Raw genomic sequence first — 19,921 nt, 5'->3', positions numbered from 1 at the left:
GCTGGAGGGAGAAGGGGCTTGGGCAGAGGCGGCCATGGTTGATCCGTGAGGGGAAGGCGATGGTCTCCTTCTCCCCGCGCTGCGCTGTGTGACAGCAGCTCTAGGACAGCGGAAAGGGGCAATGACGCCCGGTTGAGAGGCAGTACCACACAAGGGGCGAGGAGCCACACGAGGGGCAGTGGCACGGCCTTAGTGTCACAGAGCCGCCCTCAGTGCCACAAGGGGGGACACTGAGGGCCCTCAGCCGCCCCCCGCCCCTCCCCGCGCGCTCCCCTCAGCCACGGCAGCGCGGGAAGCCAAGCGCGCGCGCGTTCCCGCCCCGCCCCGCCTGGCCCCGCCCCGCGGCGCACGTGGCACCCTCGCCCGCGCTGGTCACGTGACGCGGGCCCCGGGTGTTCCCCCTCCGCCCCTCCCCGTCTGACCCCGTCTCTCCCGTCTGGTCAATAGCGCGCGGCGCATGCGCGGTAGCGCATCACGCCCCCCACCGCCTCCCCCCGGCCCGTCTCCCTCCGCCCTATATAAGGCGCGCGCGGCGGGGTCCCGGCTCCGCAGTGCGCGTGGGCGGCGCGGCGGCTCCGCGCGGCTCTGGGACCCCCCCCCCCTTCCCCTCCCCCGGCTCCGCCGCCGCCATGAGCTCGGGGACCCCCTACATCGGCAGCAAGATCAGCCTGATCTCCAAGGCGCAGATCCGCTATGAGGGCATCCTCTACACCATCGACACCGAGAACTCCACCGTGGCGCTGGCCAAGGGTGAGGCGGGGCCCTGTGGGGGGCGCGGGCGGGCCTAGGCCGGCGCTGGCTGAGGGGACGCGGCGGGGGCCGCCGTGCCGCGAACAATGAGCGCGCCCGGGGCCCGCCCGCCCCGCGGGGCTGCGGCGGGGCTGAAGCCCCGGGTCCGGAGCGCTGCTGCTCTCCGTGAGTCAGCACTGACAGGGGCCGCGGCGGAGGGGCGGGCAGGGCCCGGGATGCTGAGCACCCCTCGGCTCTCCCCGGGAGCTCCCGGGCAGGAGCGCTGCTGGCAGCGCTGGCTCCCTTTGCCATTGTCAGACGCGGGGAGGTGACGCTCGGTATCGCTGTGCGTGGTTCGGTTCCCCTCGCCCGGCTGTGTGTCGGTGCTCGGCTCGGGCCCCAGGCCGGCGCTGAGGAAAACAGTTGCTGTTGTTGTGTCTTTGTTCCTTCCGTGCTCGATAACTGGACTCTGCTCAGGTGAGCAGGGTGGGAGCTGCTGCACAGAGCGCTGGGGGCCTCTTGCACGTGGGTCTGGCTCCCCGACCTTGCTGCTCCTCAGCGAGGCTTTGCATTTTGTTTCCCTGTAGAAATACTGATCATTATCTTTGAAACGGTGTCATTTGGGTTCAGTTGTCACCTGTGCTAGGAACTCCTGTATTTCATCTCAGTACAACCTGTCCTGTCTTGTTTAGTCCCTCAAACATGAACTTACTCCTGTGCTGCTTTTCAAGTCCAGCTTGGCTACTTCAGCTAATGTGCATCGGCGTTTTCTTGCCCTGAGTTTTGTCCTTCCTTGTTTTGAGAAGTTCGCACGTTCTTCATTGCCTGCAGCCAGCCATCGGGGTTGTCCACAAAACAAACACCTTTTGTTTTGAAAGGCTGCTTGCTGGCAGGAGGCACTGACTTGCCAGATTCACAACTACCCGCGAGGCAGCCTGTGCCCCAGTGTTTACCCAGCATAATGATGTTTATATGATGCTGGACATTATTTAACACCCATTAGAGTGCTTTCTGAAGTTAAAAATGCGAGTTTTCTCAAATTCACTTTTTCTCTAGTAATGTAGCCATTTATTTAAATGCACAAATGGAGCTGTTTGTGTTAGTGCTTGGCTCAAGGTACTGGAGAGGTTGCTGTAAGGATGCAGTTCCTCTCCTGTAGGTGCAGGAAGGTCTTCACCTTGACCCAGCAGCGAGTAGAAATGGTTCCTTACATAGTCCTGCCTTACACATTGCACTTGCCTCTTCAGAGCTGGTGTGTTTCAAAGGCATGTGTGATTAAAGTGCTTTATGATGTGAGTCATTTTATGCTCTGGATAAGATTTCTGGCAGTTCCTGTATTTATTGGTTTCTCAGTGTTCAGTTTTGATGAAGTTGTTGTTGTAGTAGTGGGGAATACATTTTTTCCTACCTAAAGAGCTGCTCCATAACTTTATATCACAAACCCTGCTTTTCGTAGTAGCTCAGAGGGGTTTTTCAAATTTAGAGACTTTGTAATTCTGACCTAATTTTGCTTTGCTATAAATGTAGCAACAATGTTGAAGTTAGTTAAGGCAGTATCAACCGCCTGTGTGGTGTCAGTGGTTTAATACTCTTGATGTCTGAGGCCCTAGAAGGGCTATGAATGACTGACGTGCTGTTGAAGTTGTCCAGACTGCAGGTAAATTGTTGTTAAACCCTGGATGCCACTGTTTAAACACTTCCATGTGCAATACAAGTGCCATTCTCTTTAGTTCTATCATAAAGAAAAATTTAAGTTGAAAGAAACCTCAGGAAGAAATCTAGTTCAGCCTCTCACTTGAAGCTAGGCTGACTTCAGTTGATTTATATTTGTTAAACCTCAATACATGCAGAGAATCTTAAATGCTGGAGATTCTATGGGCTTAATTAATCACTACAAGAAAGTTGTCTGTTTTGTTAGAGGCTGAACTTAAATTGTAAACAAAGGAAGTTTAAACCCACTGCTGTCCTGTCAGGAACCTGCTCCCCCTTAAGTAGAAGTCTGAAGAAATTGGAGTTTTTGAATAAAAAATATCCATGTAAGCTCTGCTTTCCAGTAGGTCTTGCTGTGCTTCCTGCCCCTTCAGAGCTTAAGCTCAACAGCCCTACACGAGTAGGAACTGTGTTGTAATCCAGGAGCTGCAGTGCTGTGGGATTGATTTTCTGTTCATCTGCAAGCAATTGTCAGTAACCTCATGGTAGACGGCCCTTCCCACCTCCACAGGAACTTTAGCTGCACTTTGTGCTGTGCCACAAACAGTTAAACACCTGAGGTGCAGGGACAGGCAAGCTCAACTCCTCCAACCCTGTTTTGTCTACAGCAAGGACTTGGCTTTCCACCTTCCCTGTTAGAAACCTTGGGACCAACTGCAAGGGCAGCTTTGGGCTTTGCAGATCCTGTGTTTGTCCATGTGGAGGTTGATGGGCTGATCATGGTGCTTTCCAAGCTAGCTGTGGAATCCTGCAGGAGCCCTGGATACCTTTAGTGCATCTTGCCATGAGCTGTAATAATCTAATTTTGAACAGAGAGATCAGTGGTACAGTTGATGTCCAGAAGGCTACAAGCATTGCTTTCAGTTTATAATCTGCTTCTGGTTGACTGGGTTACAGCTGTAATATGATCAAACAGCAGCTGGAGATCTAAAATAACTTGGAGAGGTTATTTACCCCAGGAACTCATGGAAGATGGCCATTGAAAGGCAGTGACTGACAGCTTGTCCTTGTGCCAGTGAAGATGCCCCTCCTGTTAGGTGCAAGCTGAGGTGCTGAGCAGTGTGACAGGGACATTCTGGCATTCACCTGCTCCTTGGGAGCTCACTGTGTGTTAACAGGCTGAAGGCCATTTGTGGCACTAGGGCTGCCTGGTGTGAGGTGAGCTCCCTGCATTCACCTGGGACAGGACTCTTGAGCATCCCTGCTACACCTGCCAACACTCCTTGTAAGTTAGGAGCAGCATGGTGTGCTGGGGATGCTCCACTTTTGCTGCATCCACTTTTGGTGCTCTTTTTCCTGGGAGGATGTGGTGCCCCCATCTGTGTGACAGGAAGAGTGGCTTGTCCTGGTGGAGGTGTTTTAGTGTTTGTGTGATAACCTCTTAGAAGCAATTGAGGGAGTCCAATACAGAATTCTTCCACTGGCAGAAATGTGCATCAAGCCAGTATGTGCTGGTACTCATCTGAGCTGGGAGTGCCTCTCAAAGGCAGAAAGCAGCCACCCAGTGAACTTGGGAGTTTCTGTAACTTGTGGCTGAAATTTCAAGCTTTTACCTGTCAGTGCCACAGTGATGTAACTGTGCTATCTGTTTTCCTGTGCCAATAATCCAGTCTGACCTCTTCTTTCCTAATGGCTCAAATTAATTTATGCTTCTACCTAGCAGTTGCCACTGTCAGCTGAAGTCTTTTTTTTTTTTCCCCACTCTGATGTGTGACATTGCTGGTTAGTGTCTGTTCAAGTATTCTGGTAGCTGGCACTCAGTAAAGCCTCCCTAAGCACTTAGATTTATCACTGGTGGCTTGCTTTGTAGTCACATTAATCATAAAAACAGTGACATCGGAGTAGAGAGGGAATTTTAATAGCAAGTTTTTTATCATTGATAAAAATGTATTTATAATAATAAATGTATGAAACCAAAGGTGCAGATTTGAGCTCTAAAGCCTTCTATGGTTTCCCCTTGCTGCTTCAGGGGCCTCCCCTGTGTCTGCTGCAGTTGTCTGGAGCTGAATGCCTGCATGGGACAGCTGCTGGGAAGGGAAGGAGGGTGCAGCGCTGTGGGGAAGTCCTTGGGTTTGGAGTAGGATTCTTCACTCCAGCTGGTCTATGGTCTTTACCTTCACAGCTTGATGTAAACAAAACTGTTTACACAGGCTGCTGAAAAAGTTGGCATTTGAGGGAGCAGATGTGCGTGAGAAAGAGATGGAGGGTTCTGGAAGTAGCTGTTGTTGTTGTTACAAATGGCAAGTGTTGAAGGAATAGTTTCTGATTGCCTGGGTGTGAGTTAGCAGAGTGCTGCAGGGGCAGTTCTGCACTAATGTCACCGTTTCCACGCTCCAGTGCGATCCTTCGGCACCGAGGACCGGCCCACAGACAGACCGGCTCCTCCCAGAGAGGAAATCTATGAGTACATTATATTCCGAGGAAGTGACATCAAAGACATCACTGTCTGTGAACCTCCAAAAGCTCAGCATACTCTGCCACAAGATCCTGCCATTGTCCAAGTAAGTTAGCCTCAAGTGTTGGTAAAAAGCTGAGATTGCTGTTGAAGGACTGCATTTTGGTAAAAACTTAGAGAAATGAAGGCAAGTCAGTGTCTCCAGGAATCTTCAGATTATTTAAAGCATCCTGAATTTTGTTGTAATGTTTAAAGTAGCAGCAGCATTAAGACCTCAGTCAACAAAAGCCAGAGCTAGCTGAGAATGCAGAAAATCATAAAGAGGTAAACTAACCCTTCTCAGAATTTACTTAAGCTTTAGTAATGCTGTACATGAAGTAAAGAATCACTGCCAAAGCAAGCTGACTACTGGACACTGTAAATGGAAATGTACTTTGTCTTGTTACAGTCTTCACTGGGCTCTGCCTCTACATCATCCTTTCAGCCACATGTGCCTTACAGCCCGTTTAGAGGTATGCCACCTTACAGCCAGCTTGCTGCCAGCTCTTTGCTTAGCCAGCAGTATGCAGCTTCCTTAGGTTTAGGTAAGTACAAACTTTACTTGCTAGAATAGAGGGATGGTCTTGTGTGCAGCTGCTGTGAAAGCAAATAACAGTAACTAACACCAAACTCCTTGCCAAGTGCCAGGCTGCAAGGAGCAGTGAATAAGCAGCTCACAGCTTTGTGCAATGGTTTTACTTCAAGGAGGCCTATGTTTCACTTGCATGTGCACACACTCACGTGAAAGAAACAAGCTAAATAGCTGAAGTTTCTTTCTCAAATTAATGGGATTACCTGACAGTTGAGGCCAGTTAATTTCTAACCTAACCCACCTCACACCACATGTGAAAAGAACGTGTATTTCCAGAGAGGACTGTAAATAAGCTGCTCTAATGCTGTTCTAGAGAATCTTGTATCTCTTTCCAAGTCCTTCAGATGTTTCACTACCTTGTATCTTATCCATGTATCTCTGCTCTCTCTTCTTCCCTCTATCTCTTTAGAGAAATTGGTAAGCCCTCCAGCATCAGCAGCTGCTTCCAGCCCTAGTTCTTCTCCGTCTCCACAACCTGTTTCAGAGCCTGACATGTCTTCAGAGCCCCATCAGCTCTCTTCCAAGGGTAACAGCAGTTTGAGGACTCCAAATATTTGGAAGAACTGCATGGCACTTGCAAACACTGTTCTTGTTAACCCCTCCTAGAATGATAGTGCTTATATGGGTAATGCCAGTAGAACTAGTTTGTTCTCAGCTTTTTTTTTGCCTTTCATTATGTGAAGTGTGATTGCTCCTGTCCTAGAAGTATCAGTTAGAGAGACAGGAGAAAGGAAAAGTCCAGGAGAGTGGATCCTCTTGTGTAAGTATCAGGAGAAGGATGAAGTTTAGAGATGCTAATGTGCTGCATCCTGTCCAGGAACATGTGTCACTATAGGGTTTGGGTGAGGAACTGGTCAGCCTTTCCTGGAAAAAGAAGCACACAGCTTCAGTTGTGGCTGGCCTTCTGGTTGGAGACTTAGGCTGATCAGAAATTTGGTTGTATTTTCTATAATTGAGGAAACATCGGGGTAGATTTCATGCATGCTGGGGCATTGTACCTTGTCCAGACTCCCAGTTAGTAAAGCATGATTCCTGAGTAGCAGAGATAACATGGTTCTGGGTGCTTGCTTCTGTGTGTAAAACCTTTAGAGAAAGTTGAGATACCAGACTGACCTTCCTCAGAGCAGGATGACCAGGTGCAGCCTGCATTTAAACATGATAATTGGTTTCATCTGGTTTTAGCTTAAGCATGTATGCTTGTGTTGGCATGAAGCTTTTTACTTACTCTCTGCTTTTGGCCATCTGTCTGTACATAGTTTCTCAATACTCTGGCTAAACTTTGAAACTTTCTCATGTTAAACTTGCACATCAGCTTTGTCCTACTCAATAATCCTTAGGATATGTCTGTCTTCCTTGCAAGTTTTCCAGGTATACATTAACTGGGAACCTGCATGATGTAACCTACTGGGTATATCTCATGTTGGACTTGGGTGACCCAGAAGTGTCAGTGGCTTGGTTTGTGTGAACTCTTCAGCTTTTCACTTTTCTTGCTCTTTTAATATATTCAGTTAAAGTTTGCTTCCAAGCAGTTCTTATGCATAACTACATGAACCTGTAGTACTCCAAACCTTCTAATGAAACCTAGAATGCAGTGTTTCTTCTGAGTACTGAAGACTGTCACTTTTTAATATAATTGGTGTAAGGTATACCAAACCATGAAAAGTATTTACGTGTTTTGTAGTGTGAATAAATAAGCCTGGATGGAAGAGCAACAGAAGTCTTGGTAACACTTTGGCCTTGACCAAGAAGGAATTTAAAAGGGTAACTTTGAGATCCTGGTCTGGTTTCAGGTTTTCTTTGTCTGAAAGCTCTAACAATAAGCAATGAAGTTGAAGGACTTCTAAAAGCAGCTTACAAAAGGGGATATAGCTGAGGTGCCTAAGCTTTTGCTGCAAAAACTTTTTGACAAAGTGGGGTAACTTTGTTGAACAGTTTCAAAATGGTGAATTTTTGTTTCAGATTTAAAGTTACCATGTAAAGTAAAATCCTGCATAATGTAGAAATTAGATTTTGGTATAAACTGTCTGAGAGACTGACTTGGCTTGGTTGTTTAATATTTGGTTTAAGAAATATTTGGGTATATTTCCTGAAACGGAGGCTCTGGATGTGAGAGCCATGACTTGTATGGCAGTGGTGCCTTACCTGGTGCCACTCAAACTTAGCCTGTAAAGATGCACACTCAAGGCTTTGAGTCATTCCTGACCAAATGGTTTCTCCCTAGAAGTGGGCAGGGTTTGAATGGTGTTGGCTCATTTTCTGAGAGGCACTCAGTCATTGGGGTTTTTTCCAGGTGCTGGCTTTCCTTCTGTCCACCCAGTCCGCAAAAGCCCCATGGTAGAGCAGGCTGTCCAGACTGGCCCCGTTGACAGCATGAACTCCCAAAAGCTGCCCCCGGGGAAGGTGACTGCGGGGATCCCGCGCAGCGCCCGGCAGCTCCCGCCGGCCAGCAGCAAAGGCAGCGGTACGTACACCCTGCTGCAGCCCTGAGCTGGGCTGGAGCAGCCTCCCAAGGGGCACTGCCACCCTGAGCTGCCTGGGGATTGCTCCTGTGCTCCTTTAAAGTTTATCCTTCTTGTTCAGTAGATACAGTTCAGGCAGCACCTGTGCAAACCCAAGGACAGGTGAATGATGAAAACAGAAGACCTCAAAGGAGAAGATCGGGTAGGTTAAGCTGATGCTAAACAGTCTCAACAGCCTGTGAAGGCAAGTGGTGTTAACTTCAGTGAAGGATTAACTGACAGAAGACTGGGAGAAAGCTTTGGGCATCCAGAGATGTTTCCCTAACAAAACAGCTTCTGGAGTCGCAGAAGTTCAGAACATTCCAGGGACAGAGTTCTAGCGCCTTTTCTAGCAAGTTGCAGGTATGTCATAAAAATCAATGCTGTGACTTGGCAGCAGCAACTGGATTTCTCTGAAACCTCAAGTGTATTTACTGGGAGAGGCAGCCTGTTTGAGACTTTCAGAGCTTCTGTAACAGACAGCAGCTATGGAACACTCACCTCCATAGAGCAGAATTCTTATTTCTCAGTGGCAGTATAAGCATGGGCCAGAAGAAAGTGGCATTTAAAAGAGGTTTCTGCCCAAATAAAATGTGAAAGGATAGGAAACAACACTTCAGACTCCCGGGTCTTCAAATTAATTAGTGTGTAAAATGGGTTGTAGCTTATCCAGAAAGGAGTGGATAGCATCTCAGTTGGAAACCAGAAACTAGACAGAGTATGAGCTCCCTTTGTGGGTAGATGAGTCTTTTGGTGGATTTTCTGAGACTTCCTCTTTGCCATCAAGATGGGTTTTAGGCTAATTACAGTGCTGTGTTTGCAGGTGAAGAGCAGACAGATAATTTCCCCCACCTCCCTCAGCTTTTCTTGCTGTAGTGCTTGTTCTGACTTCCTCTCTGCACACTGGAAGGAAAGTTGGGTGCACTCTTAGTGGTAAGACTGACATCCAGGAATGCTGCTCAGAAAGTTAAAGTGTTGCTGTAATGTGTCTTCTACAGCCAAAATCAGAAGTTGCTTTCAAAGAGGTGTGGCCTAACCACAGGACTGGAAGCCAGAAACTCCTGAGTTCTATCCCTGGTTTCCTCTGGTCTTGAGCAAGCCATGTAACCTCCCTGTGCGTTACCAAGTGTTTAAACTCTCCTGCTTTCAGGAAACAGGAGAACCAGAAACCGTTCTAGAGGACAAAACAGACCAACTACTGTGAAGGAAAATACAATAAAGTTTGAAGGTGACTTTGACTTTGAAAGTGCAAATGCACAATTCAACAGAGAGGAGCTTGATAAAGAATTCAAGAAGAAACTAAACTTTAAAGGTTTGTGCCTTCATTAAATATGAATTGCTGAGCTAGTAGTAAACACTGCATAGACAAACTGGTTTTGAGGAACTGCATGATTACCTCTCAAATCTTGTTTGAGGGAGCAAGAGAACAGATGGCTCTGCAGTGTGTGCCTCAAGGAGGTGTAATACATTTCATTATCCTCAGATGACAAAGCAGAGACGGGGGAAGAAAAAGGGGACCCTGGAGTGGCAACCCAAAACAATGATGGTAACGCAGAGGAGGACCTGCTGGGGCCCAACTGCTACTATGATAAATCCAAGTCTTTCTTTGACAACATTTCTTCAGAACTGAAATCTAGGTGAGTGTTTTTTAAAAGCTTGGTTTTTAAATTGAATTTTAGGCATAAAATTTCAGACATAATCTATATGACGTGGTTTAATTACTTAAAAATTTTAGAATAGACTTTAGACAGGGAATATTGCCTTGCATTGGTAGCTCACAAGTGATGTGAACCAAGCTTCATGCAGTGGGATCAAACAAAAAGCATTTCAGCTGATATGATACACTTGCCCAAACTATGATAGAGGAGTTTCTATTTCTGTTTCCCAGTACTGACTTTGAACCCATTGATTTTAAACAAACTCCTTATCTGGCTTGTGGGAGAGGAGGCATCAGGGTCATGCTGTACTGAAGGTGCAGCTGGCACACAGGAGTGAGCTAAGCCTGGAGATGGGGCAGAGAGGTAGCTCTGGCTGTGGAAATGCATTAGGTTAAATGTTGGGAATATGAAGGGAAAGCTTCAGCTGTCACTGCCACCACTGATGCCATCAAGTGCCTGGAGAAATGAGACATCCCTTTGGTGTCAGCATGAGGGGTTCCTTGGCTCTGTGACTGCAGAGGGGATGGGTTAGAGCAGGCACACTGCAACCGGTGCCTGTTGCAGTGCAGCTCAACTAAATCAGGGGTTTGATGCTTCCTCTCCGAGTGGGCTGGTGGTTCTTTCATGTTTGTGCTGAAGCTGAACTCGGCCTCGCTCAGTTCCAGGCGCACCACGTGGGCTGAGGAGAGGAAGCTCAACACAGAGACCTTCGGAGTGTCCGGGCGGTTCCTGCGCGGCCGCAGCTTCCGAGGTGGATTCCGAGGTGGAAGGGGGAGTGGAGCAGCAAGGAGAAACCAAACCACTCACAGAGCTGGTACTGGCAGAGTGTAACTTCAGAGGCAAGTGCTCTAGCAAGAGTAAATACTCTCTCTGAGCCAGGTTTGTCTCTTACTCCTTGACTGAACTGTCTGTGCAGTCTGTTTTGCCCTCCAGTCTCATGGATATATCAAGAATTTTTCTTTGTTGGATCTGATTAATATTTCTAAAGGGTATAAGGAGATAGGGGTGGTTTAACATGTTGATTTCTTGGTCTCACCTCTCTGTGAAAAAGCTCAGCTCAAGCAAGCAGCTTTTGGTTTCTAACTAAGCATTTCAGCTGATACAGGGGTGTGAGCTTTGCTATTTCTCTTCTTGGGAGAAGAACCCCATAATATCAAATCTAATTCTACTTTTTTTCTGAATAGGTTCAAACATCTCTCCTGAGAAAATGAAACTGTATATAAAAAGAAAACAACCAACTGCTGCACTAATGTGGGAAAATGGTTCATATTGTGTACTGTCTCTGCTCAAGCGACAGAATTTCATGTACTACTGCTTATATTTTGGACTTACTTTGGACCAGCCACTGTCTGCTGGAATATTTTTTGGAAGAGGGAATGTGTTCAGGGGTACCTTCTTCAGGGTGTCTTTTCTTTTTGTTTGTGTTTTTCAAGTGCAGACTAACTTACACGGTTCTTCTTTCTGGGTCTCTCAAGGCTGCTATAGTCTAAGCTCAAAGTCAGACTCCTTTTCTGAACCCTGGAGAAGAGAAATCATGCTGTTTTAACACAGAACCAAAGCTCACTTGAAATAAACCAGCTATAATTTGTTTGTTCTGAGTAACCAAATGGATCCTTTGGTGCTGCTGGTCTCACGGATCTTGGCAGCAGGTGTGAAGTAGCACTTGGTATCTGGAGAAATGGATTCCTGGTGCAGAGGAGTTGTGTATATTGTCACTTGGGAATACTGGAGTGTTGATCATGTAGTAGTGTTTGACTGTACAGCTGTTTGTGGGCTGCTGCTGGGCTGGAGGTACCACAGGACCGTGGCTCTGCCTTGAGCTGCAGGGTGCTGGGAGTGCCTGGGGCTTGGAGCTCCTGGCTGGAGCGTGGGGACACCATGTGGGATGGGAGCAGTGACTGTCCCCACTCATGTGCAGAGTTTTTGGCAGTAGTGACTGTCTGGGAAGGAGACCTGAAGCTCTGACTTGTTTGCCTCGGTTTGTACCTTGCTGGAGGCAGCACCAAATGCAAACAGTTCTCTGTACTCTGTAGACTGTGGTGGAACTCTTTGGAATGTTTTCATTCAACTAGGGATGGGAGACCATATAATGAAGCTTAACAGATGGGCATGTTTAATTTCTTTCCTCTATACCCCCATACTGTAAATAGTTTAGTTGTTTTTCTTTTGTTTTTAAAAATCTGTATGTGGGGAGAGGGCTGGGAGGGAGGGGTTACCTTTGTTTGCATGAAATAAGTGGGTTAAATTGCTATAGGCATGTGTCCCGTTTTTGGTTGGTAGGGAATTTTGTTGAAAAAGCACCTTGATGACTGAACCCCTTACATAGCTCAAGTTTTTTTAGTTATGCATTGACCTAGGTTACTGTAAAAGCTTGGATTTATTTTTGTAGGACTTTATTGCTGAGAATTAGAACATAGCAGTGGGGCTGCTCTTTGGAGTAATGTAAATTGTAATTATAATAAACATGTAAATGTTTAATGTTTCCCTCCACCTCTGTTCTGTACATAGCTCCATAACATCACTCCCTACACCTCCACTGGCACCTGTCCTTGCAGGGCTTCCATCCAAGCTGCAGAAAGCCTGGCTGCAGAGCTCTGGCAAACCTGGCAGTGTTACAGTGCTGGAAAAAGGCTGAAACACCCAAATCCAGGCACTGCACATTGTACTGCTGCCCTGGTTCCCTGCTGGGACTCAGCCTAATGAGGGTGGTGTTGCTCCAGCCTTGCAGAGGGAGGCCCTGGGGTTCCCCAGGAGCCAGTGCTGCTGCTGCAGGCCCTGGCTCACACCTCTGAGCTGGGCTGTGCTGAAATGCCTCACTCAGAGCTGCTCTGCCTCTGATTCTGCTGCTGGCAAAGCAGCCACTGTGGCTCTTAAGTGTGGAGATGGAATTGCACTGCCCTGGCAGAGGATGGGAGAAATCCTCACTGCTCCTGTGTAATCACCATTATTCACATGTAGCTGTGCCTTTTCAGTTGAGTGGGATCAATTCCCTTGTTCCCACAGCAAAGCTTCAGATCCCAGGCATAAGCTCATCCTGGATACTGCTGAAGTTCATGTGAAGCCAGGTGCTGTCCAGGAGCAGAGGGGGCTGGAAGCTGTGACTGAGCCCCAGGGCTTGTTACCTGTGAGCCCTTCTTCCTCAGGAGCACTGGGGGCTCAGCTGCAGCCCTGCCAGCTTCCCCATGGAAAATTCCCAGCGTGTGGGAATTTGAGCAGGGAGCCAAGTGCAGCTTTTTTCACTTCAATGTTTCAGCCCAAGGGCTGATAAATTAACCTGGTGTTGCAGGACGCTTCCTCTGGCCCTTGTGGTCTGATGTGTCCCTGAGCAGCAGCAGCACTGCTGCTTCCTTGGCCTTGACTCCTGTGGGATCCTCTGCCCACACTTTGCTGGGCAGCATTTCCCTGTACACAGCTCTGGGGTGTGTGAGAGCCCAGCACTGAGATCTGCTGCCTGGAGCACCCCTGGAGTCCCTCAGTGTCCTGAGCAGGGCCTTGAGTACAGAGCTGCCCCTTGCAGGCTCCTGGGCCACATTCAGCCCTTGCTGCCAGCCCAGTCCTGCTCTGACCCTGTCACACCCTCTGGGTGTGCAAGACTGAAGAGTCTTGAACCAAACTTCCCAGGGCAGTTTGGTTCTACCCACTTGGTGGGTACAAAAAGGGGAGACTTTTACCATAAAAGAGCACCTGTTCCTATTGCTTCAAGTACTGAGACTTGAGAGTGTGAGCTCAGGGGGAGAGGGGCCTGAGGCTCCTCTGAAATGAGGAAACATCTCAAACCAACTCCTGGGGTAAGAGGTAGAGAGGAAGCCTGTGAGGGCAAATTACCAGAGGAGAAAGTGAAGGGAGCTACAACTCTGTATCTAGCAGTTGCTATAGTTATGGTTTAGCTCCTGGTGCATAAATCCCCCCTGGGAACCACACCAGCCATGTTTTACTCTGAACCAGACTTGGAAGCACCAGGCCATGCACCTCTGCCCTGAGCATGTGCCTGCAGCAGCACATTGTCATGCTGACCCCCAAAACACAACCCCCTCTGTCCTGTCCTTTAGCAGTAAAACACTCACAGGCTGCTGCAAGGCAGACCCAGCCTTTTCTCCTTGAAAGGTGCCCATTAGGGAATAAAAACCCCAACTCCATATTAGTTATGTTGAGACCATAATACAACACCCAAGACAGCTGCTTAAAGTAAAAAAAAAGGGACATTCTGAGAGCTGAGAGAGTGCAGACAAGAAGCATTAAACAAAGTGAAGTGTCCAGGGAAAAAAATGCAAGCAAAGTCTCTGTCCTTTAATGGGTCACTGCTGCTGTTCTGTAGCCAACCAGATCATCCTGGGTAATTAAAATCCAAGGAACAGACAGGTTTTTTTTTAAATAACAGCTTTAAAAAAAAATCAATAGGTTTATTGTAGATCTCAAGAGAGCACAGTATGAGTAACTGGAATGCCTACATGTCTATACAGAATAACCCATCACTCGAATTAAAAAGAAGCAGCTAAGCAGGTGCATTTCATTCATCATGATGTTTTCTTCTGTTTTTTCTTTTCATTTTCTTCCTTTTCCTTTTCAATTTCAGCCACATACTTCTCAATTTCTTCAGGGTTTAGGATCTAAAACAGAAACATGGGTGACCCTCAGGATACCAATAAACTTAAGAGACACTCATGAAGTGATCCTAGTTCTGCCATGGGAAGAACTGCTGTTTATCTGAAAGCAGGTACCTGCTGCAGACACAACAACATTCCTTGGCCACTAAGAATAAACTGAAGTATTTGTCAGTGCAAAATGTGAGATTAAGTGCAGGCAGATCAACAAGGACAGTATCAGAGACAGGCTCAAGGGGAGAGAAGCAAACAACAGCCTCACCTTCAGTGGCTGCTCCCGTCTCATGACTGCCAGCTCGATGTTCTTCCCACCAGACTGCACCACCTGTGTGAGGCACAGGGAAGCTTTAGGAGCCTGGCCAGGAATTCACTCCAACAAACCCCCCTCAGGTCTCTTTAGAAGGAGAACAGATGTGGATGGGGTGTATTTCACTCCTTGGCTCTTAAGCTCTCAGCACCAGCAGCACTAACTCTCAGAAGGGTCTTCACAGTGGTGCCAGTGCCCTGGGCAGATGGAGAACACCCCAACCCAACCACCTGACCTGTGCTATTTTCTGTATCTTAAACTTCAATTAAAAAATAAAACATTCAGCACGTGCTTTAGCACATCTCTGGTGCATCTGTGTTAACACCCAGAACTGAAGTCTGTATTCCTCCCCAGAGCTGCTGGTAAGTTCTGTGTAAACTATGGAAACTGTTACCCCAAATATTCTGAACCTTGAATTCAATCCAACAACCACAGCCTACAGTAAACAGCTCTCACAGATCCTTTGCAGTATTTCCTTGGGACATCCACAAATATTTTCCCATATTCACATCTAAGGAGTGAATCTGGACAGTGAAAAGCCACAGAAGAGATGTGAGGCAGCCTCACCTCAAGAAGAGCCTTGATGACAAGTTTAATAGTCAGATCATCCGTTTCAATGGCCTCATCAGTGTAGTTCTTCTCCAGGAACTCACGCACAGATTTAGCTCCTCTGCCAATGGCATTAGCCTGGAAACATTAAGGGAAAAAAGAAAATGAATGGGAGTTTAGAAAAGATTTCATTTGCAGAGTAAGAAAGAAACACAAAAATGTACAATTGCATAATCTGTCACACACAAGGGCAGTTATCTGGCACAGGTGGATTGGTTTTGGGTTTTCTTTGAAAGCAGGACAAGGCTTCCCAAGGAAAGCTGAACTGCAGATGGCCACTCTCTGCATTTGATCAGTAAGGATTTCTGCAGCTGTGAGACAGCACCATCTGGCCAGAGAGCTCCTCTACCCCAATCCCACTGTAAAGGAGCCATGAACTCACAAATGTTTCATTTCCAGCAGGGACTGCCCCCATTCACTCACCTTCCAGGCATGGTAGGTGCCCGAGGGGTCGGTCTGGTACAGCCGGGGGGTCCCATCGAAGTCGAAGCCCACGATGAGGGCGGAGATGCCGAAGGGCCTGCGGCCGTTGCTCTGTGTGTACCTCTGAGCACAAAGGACACGTCTCAGGCACTTCTGAACACGCTTCCAGGCTGCAAAGCACACTCTGGAGCAATTACAGCCACCAGAATTGCTTTTAGCTGGCTCTCTCCATTAGTCAGGACTCTGTATCCCATGGAGCCCCTGAGGCAGGCAGGTGAGAGGTGGTTCCTGTCCAAGCCTGTTCCTACACCTGGTTACAGCTTCCAGAAGCACCTCCCCACCTACTGAGGCAGCCAGAGCCAACTCTGCAAGCCCCAGTGTGCCAAAAAATCCCAGGAGGACACCTGAAGAGTTTTCACCAATGACTGGCACTGATTCCACAGGAAAGAAATCATGGCAGCTCCTGCTGTGAGCAGGTTCCACTGGAGCCATGTCACAGCCCTCCTGGGACACTGCCAGCAAAGTCACTGCCATGTCACACACCAGGGCCAGGAGGGCTGACACCCACAGCACCACAGCAGGAGCTGGGCTGGGCGTGTTTGCAACAGGGTCAGAGAAATGGTCAATGTGCCAGAGAGACAGACACAAATGTGAGATTGGATACAGGAACAAAGTGAAACTCTGGAAGTGGTGCCTTGCTCTGACAGACCAGATTATTACAACAATCACATTATTACCATCACCACTGCTCCAACACATCTGTGCATAAGTAAATTAAATTTTCTCTAATTCTCACTGGTGGCTGAAAATCACTGAATAATACACTGGCAAATGAGTAATTTTCTCACAGAACACAGCTGGGCATATTTTGATGCTGCAATTCATTCTAAATTCATGACTATCAAACACAAAACATATTAAATACTGCACCACTTTGCTCCCCTCTTACCCATCCCTGCAATGGCTTTGCAGGAGCCATAAGAACAGACAGTGAGCAAGGCCCAGTGTTGTGGGAGTGAGATGAGCAGGGTGCTCCTCATGACATGGCACATGGAAATGTGCAGGCCTTACAAGAACTAATTGCTTTATCTTGGGGGGGGGAAAAACTCAAACAGCACTCAGTCGTTCTTTTCCATTCCCAATAAAAACCTACAGTGTGTCTTTTAGCAGGTAAGTGGAGTGAGGCCAGAGCACAGACATTTGCACAGTTTGAAGAAGTGTCAGATATTCCAGGTGGTTCATGTTACACATGTGACACTCTAGTCCCACCTGTCACACACCTAATTGTACACAATGCATAGCACAGGCTAACACAGGAGCACATAAAACACCTCTGCCAGGTGAGGACACATCCCCAGCAGCTGTGGGCAGCCCCAGGTACCTGTTTGAGGCTGGCAATGTAGCGTGTGATGTACTCCACGGTGACAGGGTCCTCCACAGTGAGCCTGTGGCTCTGGCACTCCACCCGAGCTCTGTTTATGACTATCCTGGCATCAGCTGTCAGCCCTGAAATGACAGAGTGGCCTCAGAGTCATGAAAACACCTCAGAACACCAATCTGGCCCTAAAAGGCCACAGGGTCAGTGTCAACAGCAAGGGAAAATCAAAGCAGAGCTCAGACTCTGAGGTTTGCTGGGCAAGAGCGTTTGTAAGGCAGCAGAAGGTGGTTAATGCACAAAAATAACTGAAGGATTCAGTTTACAGCTCCCATGTTTGTGAGTTAGGTGACACAGAATTCTGAACCAGGTAATGGGACTATTACTGACAGCATTCCATATCCCAGCTAACATGCTGTGCTTATTCTCACACACATCATTCCTCATGCAGTCCAGTTTCATCTGCCCAGCAAACCTCATCTAGTTAATGAGGCTACAGCAGCATGATGTTAGCTGACAAAAGTGTGACCCTTTAAAAAAAAGATTTAAAGAAATTTAATTTTTATTTTACTTTTAGCTAATGCTGCCATTTTTCACTTGCAGCCTCATTTTTATTAGAGAAATTTCCTCAAGTTTGTGAGCACCCCTGCACGTATCCCAGACCCTGGCTAAGGGAGCAAGGCAGGAGAAAGAACTGAGCCTCTCATTCCTGCACACTCAACCTAAACCCTGTTGTTTTAGTCAGTTAAATCAGATCTCCCCTTAAAAATATTATTGACACTGACACTCTAATTCTCCATATTAAAATAATAATAATAATAAGCTACTGTGGAAATACTGTGCCTCCCACAGTTCTCAGCCAGTCACACCCTGTATTTTGTGTTCTCAGATTCCACAAACACACCAAAAGCTGCCAAAACCCCAGAAGGGACCATGTACCTGCAAAAGCCATGCAGACATTGTCATCCAGGGCACAGATCTTCCTGACAGTTCTCTCATCCTGCAGCTTGGCCACTGACTTCTTCTCCACACCAAGGACAACAATGTCCTTCCCTCTTACTCCAACCTTCCAGGCATGAAAAGAAGAAGTAAAAAAGTTAACCCAGGTCCAAAAATCCTGACAGCTGCAGACTTTGCTCAAGTGAGCAGTAACCAAGCACAAACCCCCACACTGCAACCATTACCTCAGCTTGAAGTCAGGATTTTATTTCCCACTCAACCCGGAGGCAGGACTGATGTAACAAAAATTGCAATGCATTTCAGGGTGCAGTTTCATCATCAGTTTACAACAACCCAAATCCCTGTGGCTCCCAAGAGACAGACTCAGCTCCTCTTACAGCTGTCCTTACTCCAACAGCACCATCAGTGTTTCCACAGCCACAAACACCCCACTAGTCCAGTGGCACTGCTCAAGATCAGGCCAAGTAACACCCACAGCTGCCAAAATGTTCTGTCTGTAACTGCTTTAATTCCTAATTCATACCTTGAATACAGCTTTTCCAACATCAAGGAGGAAAAAAAAAACCAAACCCTTGACCCTTCCCTTTCATCCCCACTGTTTCTTACAGGGGCACGGGAATCAGCATGTTCCAAATGTTTCCAAAAACATTAAACTCAACAAAAGACAAGATGGGTGCTTATATTGCATGCTGTCTCCACTTTCACAGTATTTTTCATTTCTGAAAAAAACGAGGAATCTATTTGGCACTAAATCTTGTTACATTCATTCCCATCCCAAAGATGGTCAATTCTCTTTTTGGTAATGCCAATTAAAACATACTACAACTATTAATACAGTTATGACTTTTTCAAATTAAAACTTATTGCTAAAACTTATTACAATCACTAATACAACGGTATTTGCAATTTAACACTTTTCTTCTCCTCCCCTAAAAGAAATAAAACTTTCATTGAGGAAAAGCTTGGGACAGCTGGAAGCCGGGAGAAGCAATGCACTCAAAGGGCTTTCACCGACGCGTTCCCAATGCCCGGGACTCTGCCTCGTGCCCGAACACAGAATATCACAATCTGGGTTTGAGAGAGGATCCCTCCGGGCCTGCCACGCCGCCGGAGAACCGCAGGCAGCTCGGGGCTCGGGGCAGCCCCACGGACCGTGGATCCCCCCGGGAATGTCCCGCAGCGGCTCCCGCGGCCTCCGGGCCCGCCAGGCCGGGCGCGCAGCGCGGCCCAGCCCCGCCACGGGCCCAGCCCCGCCGCCACAGCCCCGCCGGCCCCGCGGCCGCCGACTCACCGCGGTGGAGCCCTTCTTGACCGCCTCCTGCGCGTACTCCACCTGGAAGAGGTGCCCGTCCGGGGAGAAGACGGTGATGGCGCGGTCGTAGCTCATGGCTCCGGCAGAACCCGCACCGTCATCCGGGCGGGCCGGGGGCGGGGCCGCTGCGCTCTGCGCTGCGCACTTGGCGTACGCACTGTGCGCACGCTGCGCAGCGCCCGGCACGCCCCGCAACTGGCGCACGCACCGCGCAGGGAATCCAGGGGGTTTGGGTGGAAGTGACCCCAAAAATCACCCCGTGCCATGGGCAGGGACACCTTCCATTATCCCGGGTTGCTCCTAGCCCCGTCCATTGGACATTTCTAGGCATAAGGCAAACGCAGCTTCTCTGGGCGCTCAGTGCCAGGGCCTCACCGCCCTCGCAAGGAAGATTCTCCTAATATCTAACCTAAACCTTCTCTTTCCCAATGTGAACCCATTCCCCTTGTCCTGACACTCCGCTCTCTTGTAAACAGCTTTGCTCCATCCTTGCTGTGAGTCCCTTTGAGGTACTGGACAGCCACCATGGGGTCACCCCGACGGCAGGCGGAACAGCCGCGATTCCCCAGCCTTCCCTCGCAGCAGAGTCGCTCCATCCCTGTCCCCGTGTCGCCGCTCCCTGTCCCCCGCTGTCCGCCCGCAGCGCACTTGGCGTAGCGGCCCCGCGCCGCTCCCCGCGCTGGCGCACTTGGCGTACGCACTTGGCGTACGCA

General features: G+C 48.3%; 2 protein-coding genes across 5 annotated transcripts; one reads left to right on the top strand and one right to left on the bottom strand.

Moving 5' to 3' along the window:
• Nucleotides 1–585: 585 nt before the first annotated feature.
• LSM14B (LSM family member 14B) lies at nucleotides 586–12,099 on the top strand. 4 transcript variants are annotated; one of them, XM_063172548.1, is made up of 10 exons: nucleotides 589–750; nucleotides 4,777–4,940; nucleotides 5,283–5,418; nucleotides 5,875–5,991; nucleotides 7,756–7,926; nucleotides 8,049–8,126; nucleotides 9,114–9,275; nucleotides 9,447–9,600; nucleotides 10,281–10,460; nucleotides 10,806–12,099. In XM_063172548.1, exons 1-9 carry the CDS (start codon nucleotides 630–632, stop codon nucleotides 10,450–10,452), a joined length of 1,275 nt encoding a protein of 424 aa, XP_063028618.1. In that variant the 5' UTR covers nucleotides 589–629; the 3' UTR covers nucleotides 10,453–10,460; nucleotides 10,806–12,099. The 4 variants fall into 4 exon arrangements, with proteins under 4 accessions (XP_063028620.1, XP_063028619.1, XP_063028618.1 ...); XM_063172547.1 differs by having other exon boundaries at nucleotides 8,046–8,126; XM_063172550.1 differs by lacking the exon at nucleotides 5,875–5,991 and having other exon boundaries at nucleotides 586–750.
• A 1,901-nt stretch (nucleotides 12,100–14,000) lies between these two features.
• PSMA7 (proteasome 20S subunit alpha 7) lies at nucleotides 14,001–19,334 on the bottom strand. Its single transcript, XM_063172546.1, has 7 exons — nucleotides 19,188–19,334; nucleotides 17,876–18,002; nucleotides 16,943–17,067; nucleotides 15,562–15,684; nucleotides 15,097–15,216; nucleotides 14,485–14,547; nucleotides 14,001–14,228 (listed from the first exon to the last, which is right to left on the bottom strand). Exons 1-7 carry the CDS (start codon nucleotides 19,281–19,283, stop codon nucleotides 14,136–14,138), a joined length of 747 nt encoding a protein of 248 aa, XP_063028616.1. The 5' UTR covers nucleotides 19,284–19,334; the 3' UTR covers nucleotides 14,001–14,135.
• Between the last annotated feature and the right edge of the window lie 587 nt (nucleotides 19,335–19,921).

The sequence above is a fragment of the Melospiza melodia genome, chromosome 19 (assembly GCF_035770615.1).
Source record: "Melospiza melodia melodia isolate bMelMel2 chromosome 19, bMelMel2.pri, whole genome shotgun sequence".
Taxonomy (NCBI): Eukaryota; Metazoa; Chordata; class Aves; order Passeriformes; family Passerellidae; genus Melospiza; species Melospiza melodia.
The sequence above is the reverse complement of the archived record's forward strand: the minus strand, read 5'-3'. Positions and strand labels throughout refer to the sequence as shown.

Bases quoted from the DNA above. Each gene is read 5' to 3' on its own strand.
- PSMA7 (XM_063172546.1), bottom strand. From the start codon at position 19,283: ATGAGCTACGACCGCGCCATCACCGTCTTCTCCCCGGACGGGCACCTC. The intron at 18,003-19,187 runs GTGAGTCGGCGG...CATGCCTGGAAG, and splicing joins TCAAGAAGGGCTCCACCGCG to GTTGGAGTAAGAGGGAAGGA. The intron at 14,229-14,484 runs GTGAGGCTGTTG...TTTCTGTTTTAG, and splicing joins GACGGGAGCAGCCACTGAAG to ATCCTAAACCCTGAAGAAAT.
- LSM14B (XM_063172547.1), top strand. From the start codon at position 630: ATGAGCTCGGGGACCCCCTACATCGGCAGCAAGATCAGCCTGATCTCC. The intron at 5,992-7,755 runs GTAACAGCAGTT...GGTTTTTTCCAG, and splicing joins CCATCAGCTCTCTTCCAAGG to GTGCTGGCTTTCCTTCTGTC. The intron at 9,601-10,280 runs GTGAGTGTTTTT...GGCCTCGCTCAG, and splicing joins TCTTCAGAACTGAAATCTAG to TTCCAGGCGCACCACGTGGG.